This window comes from Pelodiscus sinensis, chromosome 18, assembly GCF_049634645.1.
Source record: "Pelodiscus sinensis isolate JC-2024 chromosome 18, ASM4963464v1, whole genome shotgun sequence".
In the NCBI taxonomy this organism is placed as follows: Eukaryota; Metazoa; Chordata; order Testudines; family Trionychidae; genus Pelodiscus; species Pelodiscus sinensis.
The window spans coordinates 25103189-25123237 of NC_134728.1; the positions used below are offsets into that span (position 1 = coordinate 25103189).

At 41.4% G+C, this 20049-nt stretch overlaps 1 protein-coding gene across 1 annotated transcript in view; it reads right to left on the bottom strand.

The window, feature by feature from the left end:
• TOP1 (DNA topoisomerase I) overlaps window positions 1-19588 on the bottom strand; it is a 91663-nt gene extending 72075 nt beyond the window's left edge. Inside the window, exons 1-2 of the mRNA XM_006121884.4 lie at window positions 19411-19588; window positions 18662-18686 (exon numbers count right to left, since the gene is read on the bottom strand). Of these exons, the coding sequence (XP_006121946.1) occupies window positions 18662-18686; window positions 19411-19443 (58 nt within the window). The 5' untranslated portion in view covers window positions 19444-19588. The remainder of the gene's footprint in view (window positions 1-18661; window positions 18687-19410) is intronic.
• Window positions 19589-20049: the final 461 nt, after the last annotated feature.

Consider the following 20049-nt stretch of genomic DNA (forward strand, 5'->3'; position numbering starts at 1 on the left):
CTGGCTCAGCTGTGCAGCACTGCTGCTTAGAAGTACCCCTTCTTCCCCCCCTTTGCTGCCTCTATCTGATAGATGCAGCAAGGTGAGGGGAAAATCGACTAGTCGATAGTCAATTAGTCCTTAACATCCTTAATGTAGACTAGACATCCAGTTTTTATTGCATGCTTATCACCATAGTATTTCAGCACCAAATTCTGCAGCATCTGAGCTTGTCTCTGCTCAAGAGAAATATTAATGACTGGAGTGGCAAATCAAGGGTGAAATGCAGGCTTTTGTCTTCAGAACAAAAAATGGTGGTTTTTAACTCAAGATAGGTATCTTGATATGAAAATGCACTTTCATGAAGGGAAAACATAGCCGCTGACAGTTTTCTAAAGCTAAACAATATTAATTCCTCACTTTCCTAAGGGGGGGGGGGGGAAAAAAAGAAAGAGACTAACACACCAAGACTAAATACAAAAAAAGTGTATTTATATTAAATAACGCTGCATTCATGACAGCTAGGAGTTCCCTAAAGGTATATCGGTCAATGAGCTATATATACACACCACAAAATTAATTTTGAATCCGAAACTATGCAGAAACGTCAATAAACTAAGCTTACTGCATTTCCTGATACCTTCTCCCACTATATCATCTGATTCAGAGTAAACAAAACAAGGAAATGTTTGACAATTTCCAGATGGATGTTTATTAGAAACATCAACCTGCTTTCAGCAACTTTTTTCAATTAATCAGAACAATCATCGCAAGTTGAGATTCAGACCAAGGGATTTAGAACAGTGGTTCCCAAACTTTTTGGCATCATGCCCCCTTTTTGATTTTTGAGAAACCCTCACCTTTCCCCGTCCCCACAATAGCAGCAAAAATTGTTGGAGGAAAAAAGGGAACTGACCGGGGCCGAAAAACAAAAATAGCAGCACAACTTGCTAGTGTGTGTGTGTGTGGGGGGGGGGGGGGGGGGGGGGTTGGGTTGCCTCGTGCCCCCCCCCCCGGAATTTCTTCATGCCCCCCAGTTTGGGAACCCATGATTTAGAAGATCCCATTGCATTAATTCCAATAGCAGCAGCACTGTTCAATGTGATCTTTTGATTTTTCAGATTCCCTTCCCCTCCCCAATTTTTTTTTAACCGCTCAGTCTTCAGATTCCTGGTATGTGACATTTTCAAATTCCTGAGCTGTACTTTGACTTGAAAACACAGGATCAGAGGGAAAAAAAAATCTAGAGGAACTTAAAAAAGCTCCTCAAATTTGATATGGACAGGCTTAACTTGGGGCTTGCTGTCTTTGGTTGTGCTTAAAACAATGGATTCTTGGGCACTGGAATACCTCTAGCCCTCTAGAATCCAGTGTAGAGAAGTGTAACAAGATAAAGAAAACTCTATATAGTAAAACCTGTGTTATCAGGCATACATGGGGATTAGGGCATCCCAGTAACCTAACAATTGTGGTTTGGGAAAGGGAGCTGTGCAGGGACTGGGATGTGGCCTGCAAATGGGGGGGGGAGGGGAGCAGAAGAGATGCAGCCTGGTGAGGGGGGGTGGAAGCTGGGTGGCAGAGATGGCGGGGGCAGCCTGCCGCAGGGGGGCTGGGAGCCGCAGGGGGGCTGGCCTGCCGGGGGTGCCAGCAGCCAAGGGGGGGAGCGGAGATGCTTGCTTCCGGCTGCCGTTCGCCCCTCTCCCAGGTACATGCTACACATTCGTCTGAAGAGCACTTAAAGGGCTGTTTTTTTTGTTTGTTTTTTTGCTTTTTCCAGCATAAGAAATTTGCTAGTTTCTACAGTTTTCCGGATGCTTAAGTTCCAGATAGCACAGGTTTTACTGCATTTACAAAGGGAAAACCAAAAGAATAAAACTAGCCTTGAATTTAGCAAAGAATGGGATTTCTTCATCTTGAACACAGTTACACAAAGATAAATTTCTCAAGGACAAAAAAAAACATTTTATAAGAACAAGTTCAGCTAATTTATTCTCTCAAAAGCAATGTGAAATTCAAGCCCTATTTGGATCTCTACATTAGCTCTAGACCAGTGTTTCTCAACCAGTGGCACGAGTACCCTCAGGGGTACTCGAGAGAAGTCCGGTCGGAGAGGGGAAGGAGGTGGGGGGGGGGGGGGAAGGAGTATGTCAACACAACTGAAATTTGGAGAAAACTGAATTTGTTAGGTTTACAGTGCTTTCTTATTTTTGTACTTTTTATGCCCAAAAATTTAATCACCTGCCCAGCTACGATTAAGTTGTTTAAACAAATGTGTTGCAATGGTAGAAATTTTGTGAGTGTCTGAAAACTGTAGATACTGGTGGTATTTTTTTAAGAGGGTACTTTATAAAAAAGGTTGAAAAACACTGCTCTAGATCTTGTAAATGAATTAATATCCTTAGCCATTCTACCAAAGTAAAGAGATGAGCTATGGGCTAAATCCAAAACCTGATGAATTCATTGCTGATACTGTCCATCCTATGGATACTCAGCCAAACTCACAAATCAGTTATTGGGCAACAAAACTGCAAATGACATTTATTGTTAAGTGCAAACTGAAGCCACTGGAAAATATAATCCAATTATACATACAAACTGATGGGTCTAAATTAATTGTTAGCACTCAAAGTTCTTAGAGTTAGTTTCTAACTATCCAGGATGACTAAGAACTTTGAGTGCTAAATATTTACTCCTTGTGCGGCAGCAATCACATAAGAACAGAAAAAAGTGATAGATACAGAAGACAGAAAGTATCAAAATATCACTGTATAAATCCATGCTGTGCCCATACCTTGACTACTACTTATAGCATAGGTCCCCAAATTGGGGGGGGTGCCTCCCTGGGAGGGCTTGAAGAAATTCTGGGGGGGGGGGAGCGAGGCAACCCAGACCCCCCCCCCCCCAATCTCCCCCTCCTGTAAGTTTTGCTGCTATTTTTGTTTTTTGGCCCCAGGCAGTTCCTTTTTTTAGTCCTTAACAATTTTTGCTGCTATTGGGGGGAGAGGGAGGTGTGAGCTCTCTCAAAAATCAAAAAGGGGGCATGATGCCAAAAAGTTTGGGAACCACTGACTTACAGCATTCATCGCCACATCTCCAAAAAAAAAACAAACCACCACACCATTGAAGAAAAATACAGAGAAGGAAAGAACAAAAATGCCACTACATAAATCCATGGTATGCCCTTACCTAGAATACGACATACAGAAGGAAAAAGAACAAAAATAATTGAGGATATGGAACAGCTTCCATAGGAGGAGAAATGAAGAAGACCGAGACTGCTAAAGATTAGAAAAGACATGACTTAGATTACGCCTACACTTGCTGGACAAAACTCTTGTCCTTCACAGGTGCTTAAATTTTCCCTCCCCCAAATGACAAGCCAAGTGCACTTGTGAATGCTGCTTTGTCGGCAGCCTCCTGACAACAAAATAAAACGAGCTAGATGGGGGTGGAAGTATTTTGTCAGCAAAAGTGGTGACAAAAAGAATTCACACGTGCCGACTTTTACCAACAAGGCTATGTTGACACACTAACACAGCTAAGAAAGTATATGACAGGACTACAAAATTGTGATTGGTGTAGCAAAAGAGTGTTATTTCATAGGCAACAGATTTAAAAACAAACAAGTACTTCTTCACACAACACACTGTAAACCTGTGTTTGCATTGCCAGAGGAGGTTGTAAAGGCCACAAGTATAACTAGGTTAAAAAAAAGATGTATAGAAGTTTATGGATGATAGCCATTTATGGACTTATATAGCCCAGCTTCTGGCTGTCAGAAGTTTAGGGACATCCAAATCATCAATGGGGGGGGGGAGGAGAGGGCGGCGGGAAAGGGAGGAGACTCATCAATGGCTAAGAGCTGGGTGTCCCTAAACCTCTGCCAGCCAGAAGCTGGGACTATATGATAAGAAGTTCTCAGTAATTCTGTCTGAATCATCTGATACTAGCTACTGCTGGAAAATAGGATACTAGGTTAGATGGACCACTGGCCTGACTTAGTATGGCCAGTCTTATGCTCCAAGGCATCGTGCTCTGAACAGGTCAGTTTCAGTGTGAAGACAGCGCTGAGAAAAATGTGATTGGCTCATGAGAAAGATAAGTGTTTCTGAGTGTTTGCGCTTCAGGATGTGTATGTATATATATATATATAGGAACCCATGAGGAGAACACACACACACACACACACACACACACACACACACACGGAAATGAAACAAAAGAGAGGACTATGCAGCACTTTAAAGACTAACAAGACCCATCTTGTAAGTCTTTAAAGTGCTGCATAGTCCTCTCTTTTGTTTCAGCAAGATCAGACTAACACAACTACATCTCTATTACTATTCTACATGAAGGAAATGAGTGGAACAACAGACATTGGACATAGGAGGCACAACTGATGAGGTGGTAGAGCTGTCACCTCCGCCTTCAACCACACATGGATAGATAGCAATTCAAGTAGGGATTTGAATGGTTAAATGATAGTCGCACACCCCCTCCAATTCCTGCCATGGGTGGAGGGCTGCTGCAGCCCCAGCAGCCAGTGCCAACAGCAGCCCCTGCCCCAATGCAGAAGCCAGTGGCAGAGCCAACTCCAACCCTAGCATAAGAGCCGAGAACCAGCGACAGAGCCAGAGCCAGCCCCAACATGGGGGCTGGGAGCTGGGAGCCTGCCCCACACAAGGCTGGGTGTGGGAGCCCCACAGGTTGTGGCTGAAGCAGAGAGATCCCAGTTAATCACTTAACCAGTTAAATGTTCGGCTAGCCTAACATTTAAACCAATTAACTGATTAACCAGGATTTTACATACCTAAATTCAAGTGCTTCAGTTTGCAACAGCAGGATCCAGAGCAAGGAGAGAACCCAATAGTAGATCCAGTTCTGCACACCAGCAAGAGATGGCAACTACAGACAGGGGCCAATTTAAGTCACACCCCTGTTGGCCACTCTCCTCCAGTAAAAAACAGTTAACATACCCAAGTATTTCAGTAATTGGCACTTTTTATATTTGCATTTGCACGTTTCTTCTTCGGCACTGAATTAAACAGACCGTATAAACCAACATGTACATTTAAGATTAGTGTCTATATGCAAGTATGTTATCTGCATCCTGAGACAGTCAGACACCAGTTAATTTTTTTTATAACTAGAATATTTTAAAAACATTTCTGTAGCTATAAAAGCAAAAGATGGTACCTCCAATTTGAATGTATTTTGATAAAGCATAGCAAGCTGTCCCTCATAAAAGGCCACTCAGCACAAGCAACAGGGAATATGACTAAGATGTGCGTCTATGTCCTTTGAAGAGATTCCTGAGCGGTGGTGGAAGATAGACAAGTCAGAAGAAGAGATGACTCAGAGGGCACACGATAACAGTTTATAAGTACATAAAAAGTTATTACAAAGGGGAGGGAAATTGTTCTCTTTGACCTCTGAGGATAGGACAAAAAGCAAATGGGCTTAAATTGCAGCTAGGGTGGCTTGGGTTGGACATTAGGGCACGCTTCTTAAGTATCCTGAAGGCTGTGGAACTTCCATCATTAGAGATTTTTAAAAGCAAGTTGGAAAAACATCTCACAGGGATGGTCTAGCTATTACTTTGTGTTGCCATCAGTGCAGGGGACTGGATTAGAGGACCTCAAGGTCCTTTGCAATGCCACAATTCTATGAAAAAGAATACATGCATTATGAGAATTTCATGCAACTCAGCTCTCGTTAGCAAAATCATCCCAGACAAACAGTTGGGGAGGTTGCTTTCCTGGGCTGGACCAAACCAATTCAAAGATGACAGCCAATAAGTGCCATCCACAGAGGAGTAATGCCATCCCAACTCTGAATGTATCTGTCTCCCACCAGCTGAAGAGAGACTCACTTAGCTGGCCCAGGGAAGGGCAACACTTAGAGAAGTTGTTAAAAAAAAAAAAAAATTCACCACTTGCAGCACATGCACAAGAGTACATGGACTTATTAGCTCTAGAGATGTTTGCCGAGCATATGCAAATATTAGAAAAGGATTTGCCCCCCACTTCTGCTGCTGCTGAAACAAAATGCTTGAGTATTTTAACTGCTACCCTCAGCTTGCACAGTCATTCATGTACAATCCTACAACAGAGCTGCATATTAACAGGAGAAATACTAGTAAAAAAGCGATTCAGTTTCATGTGTAAGACGTTTAAAGTGAATAAGGAAATGCTCCAATAAGAGATATCTTTAAAGCTATTAAAAATGATAATGTTGAGTCTGCAGCAAAGGAGCAGGTGGCTTTTTACTCCCCATCTGGTGGTCGTTAACTCTGCCGTACAAACCTTGGAATGGGTCATTAGTATTGCTCAATTCCTCCATTTTGTGTACGCTGCTCATGTTGTAATGAATCATAGTGGCGTCACATGGATTTCTCCAAATTGCTCATGCTTCCAGTTTCCCAGGAGCCTGCACCTGTCTAACCTGTAAACATATCTTCCCAGGCAAGCTGGAACTGGAACGTGCCCACCCTGACTATTTCACTTAAGCTCTCTAATATGGAATCCAACTCTCACTTGCTATGGCTCTGCAACAGAACCAGTAGAAAGTATGTTGGATAGATGCTAGTTCAGGCTCTGAGACCCACTCCCCTCCCTAGACTTCAGGGTCCAAGCCTCTATACAGCTAATTGTTAGAACTGCAGCATGAGTACAAGTCTGTAGACCCAGATTCAAAGACTCACTGCTTCTGGTTTCTGCTTGCTATGTAGGCAGAGACATACTCTAATATTGTCTACAAGAGGCCAACTACTATAAACTACGGTGGCATGGTGTGATCTGAACAGTGTCACACAAACTGGACTTGGACTAAGGATACAGGACTTGTTTCAAATAGGCTATTATTCTTCGTTCAATGGGAGTCGTTTTATCTGACATGAGAGTAGCTTTAACTGACATGAATCAGCTTCAGACAATCCCAAATAGCAACTTCGTAATTGAACATACAACTTCTAAACCATCCCACCTCCCAAGCAGGTTAATATTCTATTACATTCTACTTGGTATTTATGCAGTGTCAGCTTTTGATTATTGCAAATAATCAAGAGTACGTGTACTTGTGTCCTCCAATTCTGCTTGCAAACAAGAAAAAATACAAAAAAGTCCTTCTGCTGCTACTTATTATGCAACACCAAAAATAGTTCAAGTCCACAGATTCCTTGCACTTCCAATTAAAAGACCAAAACGTTATTCAATTATTTCTTTAATTATCTAAAAATCAAAGCACACACTCATCTCTAACAGGAATGTATACTGAAGAGGTGTCTCATCTCCACCTGCAGCAGGTTATTTAGGCCAGCTCTTAAATATATATCAAACCAGAAACTGTAGTCTTAGAGTAAGATGAACAGCAGTTACAATTAGTTTGGCCCTTATTCAAATATTGAAATATAAAGCCCAACCAAGAATGCATGTCTATGAAAGAAATCTTCAATATAAACCCTGCCAGTATTTAGAAGGGGACAAGAAGAGAATTTAGCTCCACATTATATATTAAAGCAGAATTTTAAAAGGGATTGTTAAATTAAGACCTACAAAAGTAGCAGGACAGGGACAAAACCAGCCCCCAAACAGTCTCCGCTCAGCAACTTCACTTTTCCTATGTCAGGAGCAGCATTGGGCTGTTGAACACAGCAAGTGACAAATGCCAATAAACATAAAAAGCTATCCATAATGTACTTAGGGACTGTGTAATTCCCATTAATTATTTTGCTAACTTTTACCATGCAGCTGTCACTTTAATGTACAGTTCATGTCTAATGAAAAAATTAAAATATTATATAGCTTTTTCTTTGTGTTGCTTTACTACAGGCATGTCCAAAGTCCGGCCCGCGGGCCAATTGCGGCCCATGTTCTGGTTTAATACGGCCCCCCAGGTAATTTGGCAATATCTATCTTTTATGGCCCCCAACGAATCCATATGTATTGAGATGAATACATTGTAAAATCTCAGTTAATGTCAGTTGGTCTAAATCAGTTATAAATATATTTGGACACAACATGTATACTTGGTGTTATGTTCCTATTCATATTTTTTGAACTTAAAAGTTGACAACCTTTATTACCAATAATATGTAATGTACTTTACAATGTTCCTGACATATATTTCAGCTTCCTGGATTTTTTTTTCATCTGGCCTTCAGATATGAAAGGCAGAGTGATTTAACACCTGTTTAGATTTGTCATCCATGTGACGAAATGAAAAGTATGCCGTTTGCAATAAACTTTGCATAAAATAGTTAATTTGCATTTAATTTTAATGGTTCAAAGAATGTCAGGCAAAATGGTCGGCCCTCACGCATGTTCACTTCATCAAATCTGGCCCTCTCTGAAAAAAGTTTGGACACCCCTGCTTTACTATGAACATGTGCACGGAAGTGAGAGGTTAAAAGTCCCACATCTACAGAAAAGGGAGTAGTTCTCCTATACTGTACATTGGGAAGTCTTAAATAGTTAGTCCTGGTGGCCTAGCAAGCAGGGCCCATACAAGTAGTCTGACTGGGTCTTAGACACCTTTAGAGTAACTGGTGTAATACACAGCTTTATTCACATTGTAGATGAGGCCTAAGAATTAATTTACTCCTATGGTTCATTCCCTACTGCAAACTGAATAATCCTCCACTGATGAAATTCCCAAATCATTGCTGTGGAAGTTTATAAAATGCTGCAAATCAAGGATTAGGACTTTAAATACTTCACCCCCTACTGCTGTGTATTGTGCTTGCTAGAGACAGAGATCCTATTTCTATATAAACACGTTAAAGTAAGGGAAAAGTAGTACAGAAAATAAGAGCTGTAGAACTATATCTATGTTGAAAAACATCCCTAGGTTTTTCCTGAAATTTTAGGTACTCTTTAAACATTGACATGTTTTAAACAACACTAAACATTGCAGCTGTCAAGACATAACACACACACTTAACTAATAAACCCTGACTATGCAGAATATCTTTTGAGAGGACTGATGTGTGAGCTAGATGATCCTTCTGGCCTTGAAATCTGACTCTAGGAGATGTTATGACCAGGATGTGCAACAGAATTTAGTTGAGTTGGGTGTACACTGTGGCTTCCTTGAAGCAGAAAATGATCTTTATTTACTATATTAAAGAAATTTGCTAAAAGCAGAACTGCTCTACTTATGAAATTATTCATATGACAAAACTCCTATCTTTAACACAGCCTCTACATGGATTGTGATAAAATGCAGATTCACTCCTTCAGAGGGCACCATGAAGATTAACAAGTCATTGAAATATTACTTTCGGTTCTCAGAGACAAGAAGGCTGAATATCATTTTTACATCAAACTGATGTAGACATTAGGGATGTTAGATAGCATATTTTAGCAATTGTGTGGACTCAACAACTTTTAGTGGTTACACGGTTACTAAAATGCTCCCTGGGGTCAGAGCCGACAGCCAGTGTGCTCCCTGCTGGGGAGACCTCTTCCATCCCACATTGCTGCCTCTGTATTAGAGGAAGCAGCCCAGGCTAGCAAGTGAAGCTGGTCTGCAAGGGGAGCCAGTTTAAAAATCAACTCCCCAAGGAGACAGGTTCCCGCCTGCCACCCCTGTCTGCAGGGGGCCTGAGGCAATAGCATGGCGGTGAGGGGGAGGCAGCCCTGCAGAATCCAATGCTCATGGGGAAGCCAGCTTTTAAGCCGGCTCCCCCTGAGCACTGGCTCTCTCCTGCCCCTGTGATGCTGCCTCTATGGGAGGCAGCAGGGGATGGGGACCCTACATGTAGTCATCTGGATTAACTGATAAACCCAGGCTTATCAGTTAATCATTTAAATAGCTACATGCTAACATCCCTAGTAGACATGACAGTTTAAAAAGCATGCATACAAAACCACACACAAGCAATAATGGGAGCAGATTATGAGAATGCACAAATGGGTTTATGATTGGGATGACCAAAAAATAACCAGGAATCCAAAACGATTCTGACTAGGATCTGCTTGGGGAGCAATCATTGACCCCCAAAAAGACTGAAAGGAACCCTTTAATACCATGCTGTCCAACCAGTTCTGAAGCAGCAGCCACTATAGTGGCCACTACTGTAGTGAACTAACCACACTCAAGCAGCCAAATAGCCACGTGGCCAGTGTGTTGGACACCACAGGTCTAATACAACAACTTTCTATTGTCTTGGTGCATTCCTCTCTACACTGCAATTATCATGTTTTCCATAGATTATTGCCTTCAACTTCAAAAAAGTATTTATACAGTTTAACTAGATGCTCAGATTTGTTTTTCATGAATAAGAGCTGTATACTGAAGCCCAATGACAACAAGCAACAATCACTGGCTTCACTACTTCCCTACCCATATCCAAGCCTGCACTGCCCTCATCCCATCAGTTTAAGTATTTCAAACAGTTTGTGTTTCCCCCAAAGCTTTCCAACGGCAAAAGTAAAGCGCACTCAGTACTGTCTGACCTTGTAATTCCTTCATGTTGGAAACTAGCTGTTTCCAACTTCACAGCAGTTGCCAGGGCAGGCTAAATTTTCTCCAGCCAAACTGAACCACTATAGAGGCTGCTTTCAACTGAAAAAGCCATCAAAATTTAAGCAACAGATTAAATCAAAGTTTCTCCAAAAGAAGCTCCCCGCTGAAACACAACATGAAGGGGTACTGTTGTTCTGCAACTTGCTCTTTGACAGGGGATAACAAGAAATGCAATACGTTAATATCAGTGTTGAAATATGATGGCAAAATATTCTCACCACGTCTTTGACAGAAACCTGTAAGCTCTCAGTGGCAATGCTATTCATTTAAGGACTGTCCCTTCCCTGATCATCTTTCCTCATTCCAGATCTTGTCTTCCCCCCTTCATCTCTAATATTAGTTGTTAAAAGGTGACCTGCAACAGGGTTTACAAAGAAAAAAGAATTTGGACTGTGTCCTTTTTTGCTTCTTTGGTGTATAAAGTTCTAAAAGGCTGCTCCCCCAATGCCACTTGCGGCCACCTTGCCAGTAATCAGGAGAGTCCAGTCTGGCTTCCACTGGTTTTGGTGATCTCCAAGAAGGATGTTTATTGTTAGAGCTAACACAATTGTTTTATATTAATGTTATAAGCAATAGACGACTCAAAAGGCAGCTTAAAATATTTGTAGCCCAAATTTTAGTCACTGCAGTTTCGCAGGTATTGGCAAAAACAAACAAAAAGTTTGGTTAAATTCCCTTCTCTTCTTAATTGCTCAACATTCACTTTTGGATCTGATGCCACAATTTGAAGTTTCTCAGTCACTGTGGTATCTCTGTAGTTCCAAAAAGAGCTGAATTTCTCCATTTAAGAACATGAGCATGCATGCACACACATCAAAGCCAATCAATGACTTCCAGCCGTTCTTTATACATCACAGTGCAACAAGAGGACCCAATCACAATTTTCTCCCCCTTTTGCAAGTCACCTCTTAAAGGACACATGACCCTACCAGTGAATAGGAGCAGTTGCAATTATTTGCTATTTAAAAATATATGCACACAAAGAACAATGTGTAGACCAGAGTCTGACCTCCAAGTATCATAAACCTGAACTGTGCTACAGTCAAAGGCATTATTTTGAATTTACACCAGCCCAGGGAGTTTTATGAACATTATACTGGGAATGCTTTAGATATGATAGACTTAGTCACACCCTGGAAATTGAAACAAAATTTTCTTACCAGAGCTACAACTAGTTTAGTTGAACCAGTGGTTGGAGCCATAAGAGAGGCCAGTCTCCCTAGATCTGGCCAAAAGAGGTTTTTTACTACTGTATCAATTGAGCATGCTTTTCAGCAGTTTAATTAACAGCTATAAATGCTGGAAGATACCAGAAGCATGGATAGTGTAAATTATTTTTTATTAAAAGTTCCCTAGAGCAGACAGTCAGTAAGAGTCCAAGGACAACAGCAAACCATTAATACTATTTACGGTCACAAATTTAATTGTCGTTGACAGAACTAACATTCTACCTTTTTATTTGTCATTTTCTGGTCCTTCTAGCTGTAAAGCAACTTTACAATAAAACCCAAAATGCTGTCGTCTTTTGACTCGCTAGTCAAATTGAAAGAACACAGTGAAAACACCTCCTGAAATTACCTTAATGGGCGGAAGGGGGGGATTCATTGTGAAGTCTAATGAATGCTGGCATTGCTGAACAGGTTATAACTGATAAATCATACAGGAGATGTGGGGGAGAAGGAAAGTTGGACATATTTGTTATGTACCGCTTGCTTTGTTAATCTAATCAAAAGGACACTCCAGAAGAGGAAGGCTGTAAACATGAAATTAATATTCTCTTTCATATTTGGGTAACTAAGAAACAGCATAAAGTTCTTTAAAAAGTGTAGCTAAGAATATATATAAGGCCATAACTCTGAACAGTATTCTATTCCCATCTTGTGAATTGTGAGACTTTCTGTAAAATCTGGGCTAGTTCTTATAAAACAAAGGTAGTTCAAGCCAAAAAATATTTCTTGTTAGATATGAAGTCATTAAGAATATCTAGTTTTAAATGAGGAGAGCGAGCTCAAACAGAATTGAAAGACAAGACATAATCCCACCCTGCAAAATATTGAGAACAAATCTTTGCTGATATTTCTCCATTTGAAACTGTCCCTTTCATAAAGAATGAAGACACCCATATCTCATCACAGACCACCCCCATTAGTCAAGTAACAGAGAAGTGATAATTTACACCAGCTGAGGATCTGCCTCAACATCTCTTTCATTAATAGTGGCTTGATGCAAGAAGTGTGTGTTATTTCAGCAGGTAATGCTTTAACAAGTATTCTGTGAAGCCACTGACAGAAGGAGTTGAGTCAATGAGATGTGAAGTACTTGCTATAATTACATATGATTGCCATTTCTACTGACAGCAACAGCGCAGCTCAGTAGGAGGTTGGAATTCAGTGGCCTACCCAACAAATAATTGAAGTCACAGTTGTGCTGTTTGGCTTGCTAAAGTTAAATCAGAATGTATGTTATAAATCCCTGATAAACTGTGTGTCTACTTCAAATGTGAAGTCATGCACAGACCTGAAATTTTGCATAAAAGACTTCTCAGCTGCACAACGAGTTTATTTTGGGACATAAAAAAAGGGGGCGGTCAATACTGTAGATCAATAAGTTACCTTACAGTGTCTCCCCCATTGATAAAAATAAATCTTTTAACACTGTATCAAAGCAAAAAGTCTGCAGACCCATTAGTCCATGACACAGACTTTTAATGGTTTTGGGAGATTTGCTGGGACATAATAGAAACACGATTGAGAAATACATGTTTCTGCTAATCTCTTCTCTTCCAAGACTTGCACCAAGTTTTAGCCAAAAAGCTGCCCACTTATACACCAGAACAATTAACAGATTTCAACCTCTCTAATGAAACACCAGTTTTACTCTGCATAATGAGGTTAAAAGAATGTTACCAGGAGTAAGTTTTAAAAATTTACATTTCACTAGTTTAATTTGCAGTTGATATTTTTGAGACATATGCTGTGAACTACCAGCTTGATACATTTATGTTTCATTTTGTAACAAAGGCTACAGCATTCCTTATAAAGCTATGCTAGTTATTAGTGCCAAACAATGCTATCCTAAGCAACTGTGTTAAGAACCAATGATGTGGAAAACAAAAACATTTAAAAATGCTTTTAAAAAAATAATAAAAAGAGCAGTTCAAGAGTTGCAAGCAACCCTAGCTGCTGCTAGATTGAATAGAAGATCCGTGTGGCCCTTATAAGTGCCTGCATTGTGAAGACACCTGTTAGGAAGTGATGGCACTACATTTTTAGGACTCAGAACGTGCATTTTTTATCCTAAATAAGAGAGGAGAGCATCTGCCGACAAGCAAGACAACTTATTTTTAAAATGCCATTAAAATTGTGACTTTTGGATCACCATACAGAACATCTGACATTAAAACACAGTGGACTACATCATGCTGTCTTGGGGACCAAAGCAAATTTAACTCCAGTGAGTGGAAGACAAACTCCAGTATGAGACCTGGTTTCAAGTTTACTAGTTTTTAAAGGTTTATTTACTGCTATATAGTGCCTGCAGTAGCATTGCTAAGGAATATATAGAACTAAATTCCATAAGCAGTTCTGCTCTTCTTAAAAAAGCCAGCCAACCAAAAAAACAAAAAAACTACACTTGCAAGACATTCAGCTAAGCAGAGTCATGTACAAACTTATTCTTTTAAATAACGATGAAGTACCTTACAATTGTCAGTCAATGGGATACCTATAAGGCCTTGAGAATCTTGGAGTTGTTCCATATTCTTAAAGTTAAGATTAAGCTAGGTAAGTGTTAACACCTACATATTTACAAATGAAGAAACAGAGGCAGAGAGATGAAGTGACTTGCAAAGGTCACTTTCTACTCCTGGCTTTGCTAGTGATTTAGCAAGCAGGAGTCCTGAGTGTTAGTCTACTCCTCTTAACCGGCCACAATTACTCCCCAGTGTAGTTTAGACTAGAGTATATTTAATTTGAACATGCTTGTTATTCACAAGACTTGAAGAGATTTAAGAAAAAAAAAAAAAAAGAAGTTAAATTTACCTTTCTGTTGAGTGACATTTTTCAGATTAAATGAAATGTGCATTTCATGGAAGATGGAAGAACACATGAAGAAGCCTCTGAATTTCCATCATTCACAAAGCATTTGCTCAGCTCCAATGCCATTTAATTTAAATTTCCCTTTTCCATGCCTCACCCTTCTTCAAGTGCTCCCGCCACAACACAAAGCTGCCTTGAAGATGTCATATTAATGCTCATGACAGCACTACAAAACTGCCAATTTCTGATAAGATGCTTGCTTTTCCACACTTTTGACATTTTAAAAGTTAGCTATTAAAAAGAAGCACCTCTCACTCAAGCACGTTCAGCTTCCACAAAGTCAGACAATCAAAATTTGTTGGAGACCAGTTAATATTTCACTGATTAATCTAATGATGTTGGACTTAAATCCCATCTTAAGGTATTTAGTTAAATCAACAAAAGGGGAAATTCAGAGGGAGTACATCTTATTAACAATTGTTATGCAAAACCTCCATTAAATTTTAATAAACGTTTTGAACACAGAATAAGAGGCAGGCTTTATACTGCAAAAATAAAATACTGTGTCCTGAACATCTTAGAAGTTCCACATCCAGTTTGTTCCTTTTACAAAATTTATGTTCTACCAACACAACAGGAGACTTGAAAGTCAAGATGTGTTGCTTCTAGCCCATTAGCAATAAGAGGTTCTTCAACTGGAACTTTGTTAACAATGTTGCTGTTGAATTTAAAGCCAGAAATGAATCCAGCTAGTGCTCACATACTTAGACTGTCTCTGTAGGCTAATAAGTCTAAAAAACAACAACATATACCTTTGTGCTCAAATAGAGAGATATGATTCAGAGTACACAGCTTTTGAGAAAGAAGGTACCATTTTCATAAAGTGATCATAAATGTACTGTAAGATATTTCAAAAACTAGAAATGAATTATCTTTACACTGCATTCAGATCTTGAGAATGATGTTTAGCTCTTTTATAGCACTACTCATCTTTAGATCTCAAAGCATTTTACAAAGAAGGACACGATTATCCCATTTATAGATAACCTATGCACTTCAGGTTGGTGTTTTAAACAGCACACCATGTACACAACTGTCAGATTAAAATCATATACAGACAGGAATCACTTCACTCATTCCTAGGATCAAAGATGGCTAATTCTTCAGTGGCACAGTATCAACAGAAGACACTTTGGGTGAAGAAAAAAATACCATATCCTAATTAACAGGCAGAAGTTGGGTAGTTACACAAAATGCAATTACTAGTGTTAGGATTTGTCCGGGACACACTTGTTAGGGGCATGGATATTTAGGGGCCTGAAATGGTCAGCACTTCCATTTTACACTTCACCTCAATTTTAGAACCCCTTGATGCGATCATCATTCAGCTTCATCAGTTTAGCCCCTACCAAAAGACAGTGACAAAAATAGAACCACCAATTTCTGGGACATAGGTATCTCCCATACTAGAGGATCCACATCCACCTTGCTTAGGTTGTGCCATCTGAATTGATTATATTACAATAATATAGGCATATAGTATAGTTTCCTGTCCTAATAAAAAAATATTAGAAGTGTGTAGCTACTGTACTACTGACAATTGCCATAGAATAACAAAGAGTTCTTTGTCCCAACTGTATCTCTGCTTAATGCTGATATATTATGTGGATTGAGTAGTCAATGCCTACATTGACATTTTCTGAGCTAAATACTTCCTTAGAATCTTAAGTGTAAACAGTTGGGGCCCTAAGCTTCTATTCAAGCCCTGCCTCCTTACAACAGTATTAGATGGCTCCATACAAGCTCATTAAAGGACAAATCAATTTTAAAGTGTTCAGAATAATGTATATCTGATTCTTGCAACCAACTAGGATCCAGACAAAAAGGATATAAACCCTAGACTCCCATAGTCATGCCTAAAATTAAAACTGCTCTATTGAAGAACACCACATAACAATGGCTGACAGAAGTGAGAGGTCCTACTGATCAGTGGAAGCAAGAATGAAAGGACCTTTTAGTGAAGAGAGACATCTGGGTCCCAAAGTAGGTTCAGCTTTGGTAGCAAGGTCAGAAAGGACATGAACTATCAACAGCACTACTCCTTAAAAAAGACTAGCAAATGAAGCACTGAGCAAAGAAGAGGACTTTGCCTTTCTGTTGCCTAAGACAAACGACAATGATGATAGTCAAAGGAAAACTTGGAATCAAGATGGGGAGGAAGAGTTCTATGACACCTTCATGTGACTGATGAATTTCAGGCACATCTGATTCTCCAGATATTGCTTGAGATGTGTGTACTAGAATCCCATCAGCAGTTGCGAAAAGACAAGAAAAACCCACAAAGTCAAAGAGGTATTAAATGTCTATTTTCCTAAACCACTCCTTATTGGGAACAATAAAAACAATGTACAGCTAGCCTTAATATCTGGGGGGAAAACCCTGTTAAGACTGTCCACTGGAAGCAGGACTGGAGGAGTCAATTATTCCACATCTAAAATCAGCAAGTTTTTTTCCCACTAGCAAAACTAACCTTTAAGCAAATATTTCCAGCACAAAGAGGTTACAAATATTTATAGACAAATTTATACTGAATTCTAAAAATGCTTATTGCAGTTCCAGGGAAAGAAGGCTCTTCCCTTCCCCCTTTAAATAATGATTTACTTAGCATTATTTTGTAGGGGAAAGAATGTTTATAAATAGTATATTTGTACATATACACACACTACTGTTACACAAATGTACATTCATATATATTATCTATAAAATGCATTGATATGCACAAGTACCAATGATGTGCATACACAAATATAACATGTAAATATTCACAAATATTTTATAGCATTTAGCCAAGCAAGTAGGCATCAAACATATTGTCCAGAACGCTACTGCAATGATTACAAACATCAAGATTGTAGTATTCAAAAAACAGTATTTGCAATGGGACTGGGAGGCAAGATGAAACCACATTTATAAATAAGTGGAGTGAACTCAAAACACTTTTACATATTTCAGGCCAGGTAACAAGCACATCATCCTCCCCCCCCCCTCCCCCAGCCTTCCACCCCCATTGCTTAGGGGACAGAGTTCTTCACATAAAGCCAGTGGCTTGACAGTGACATATGCATGCAGAAGCAAGCTGTAAACTACCCCTCCCCCCACCTTTAAGTATACCACCCACCAGCTCTGGAAAAAAATGAAACCAATATGCCATCTAACAGTATGTAAAAATTAGTAATCATCCTCTTCCTAAAATGCAATCACCTACAGGGCTCCTACAACCTATTCCCCAAAAATGAACAGCCAACTTGCAAACTTTCTGAAGTGATGCTGTCTACTGTTCTGGAATTGCTTACACTGCTTTTTAAAAAAAAATGTTAAAAAAAACCACAATTAAAATTCTCTACCTAACAAGGTAAAGTTAAATCAATTAAACAGCACAGAAAGAAATAAGATTGATTTTAAAATGGATGCAGCAGAATCTTTTAAAGAGCAACATGTTGCAACCACCTTTCATTTTAGAGGATGAGAGGGATTGACTGAAAGAAACAAAACTGAGCAGGAGAGGGTTGAATAAAAGCAGCTTGGTGATTTATTAAACCTAAAAAAAAAAAAAAAAAAAAAAAACACTTTGCCTTCCCCCTCTCTGGGAGGGTATGGGGGTCGGGAAGTGGCGATTTCTCCCGTGTTTCTCGGAAGGAGGCTCTTGCTCAGCAGTCAGGGGAGGAGGAGAAGGAGAGAAAGAGACACACACAGAAGAGAGAGGAGAGAGAAAAAGAAAATGGCGCAGAGACTAAGTCCCGACCGTCGATAAGGCGACTTTCTAGGGAGGAATCGGGGCCCAAAGGGGACTCCAGGGACCCCGGAGGGGTCGGATCTGGGGCCTGCGTTGCCCCCACTAGGGGAAGAGGGGGTCAGGTAGGACCTAAGCCCCTCGGAAGCGGGAGCATTTAGCAGCTCGATGGGAACAATGGGGCCGGTGAGCGAGGAGACGGGACTTAGTCTCTGGGACGCCATGTCTGTCCTTTACCATCCTCAGGAACACAGAAGGGGGGAGCGAAAGCGGAGGCAAAGTGGGGTAAATCGCCCCCAAAAGACGGGGGTGGGGGGCACACACTCACCGTTCGCTCGGAAATCCGCCTCGATCTGTAAGGACAAGGGGAAGCGAGTAAAAAAAACCACACACACACCAGAATACGGATATTTTCAAAACCAGCAGGAGCCCGATCCAGGGACAGTTTTAGGCGAAGGAGGAGGAAATCGACTCAGCAGCCCCCGATTGGTATCGAGACGCGTATCCCCCATCCCAAGGGCAGGGGGCGAAATTCAGACTCCCTAGCGCCCCAAAGTTTCAACCTTCCCCCCACCTATTTCGAGTCCCCCCCCCTCATGCTTCTGCACCCATTCTCCGGGTCTCCCTTCAACCCGACACCCTTCCCCCCCCCCCCCATGTAAAGGGGGAAGCTTCCCACCCTCTCTGGAGCGCGCTTTTAAAGGGAAGACAGGGTAAAAAAAATCCCTTCCCCCACTATGTGGCTTGGCTGGGATTTTCATGCGGGGCGGGGGGAGTTACAGACCCTTTATAGGGAAATCGCCAATCACAGAGAGGCCGGAGGTGCCCCAGGGCAGGGATCAAGGCATCCCACCCTGAGTGTCCGAGGGCAAATGGGGAGGGGGAACCAAGGGGAGAAGGGATCCAGAGCTCTCGGTGGGGGAGGGGTTCTCCCACTAAGGTGATACGGAGGACGGGGCACCCCGTGGCCCCACAGGATACAAGGGGGATCCGGGGCATCTCCACTGCCTGAGGGATTATTGGGGGGCTGGAGGGCCCCAAATGTCTGGGGCATAGGGGGGCGCACGGGTCCCTCACCTGGGAGTCGTTGTGCAGCTGGTCCCCGCTCATGCCGGCTGGTGGGGAGGCCTACACAGGAGCAGAGGCGCCTGGGAGCAGCGGAGTCTGTGGCCGAAGGGAGATTGCAACCCCCTCACTCAGCTCGGCAGCCAGTTGTGTAACAGACTAAGTCCTCATTTCCCCTCACTGCGCAGGCGCCGCTGCTTTTAACCCAGAGGAGGGGCTGGGACGGGGAGGTGGAACAGAGGAGTGAATTCCAGTATTTGCATTGCTCGACCACGCCTCCTCCGCCCTGCTCTCAGAACTCTAGGTTAGATTTGTATGGAGAGCCACGCCCCTTTTCCCCCCTCTCTGCCATTTACGAAAAACGCCGGTTAGCTATTTGCGTACTCTGCTCTTTTCCCTCCTTTCAGAACGCCGGGAAATTTACATATCCGGTCCCGCCCCATTAGTCAAGAAGTCCCTCTTTGATTTGCATATCCGACCACGCCTCCTCGGAGGGAATGCTCCGGACCTCCCACGGCGGATAGGATGAAAGCCTGTCCCAAGGCGCACGTAACGCTCATGCGCAAAAACTCTCCTGCAGGGAGGCTTTATTTGCATCTGAAGCCCCGCCCCTTTCTTTGCAAGCATCACCAATTGCTGACTGTCAGCTAC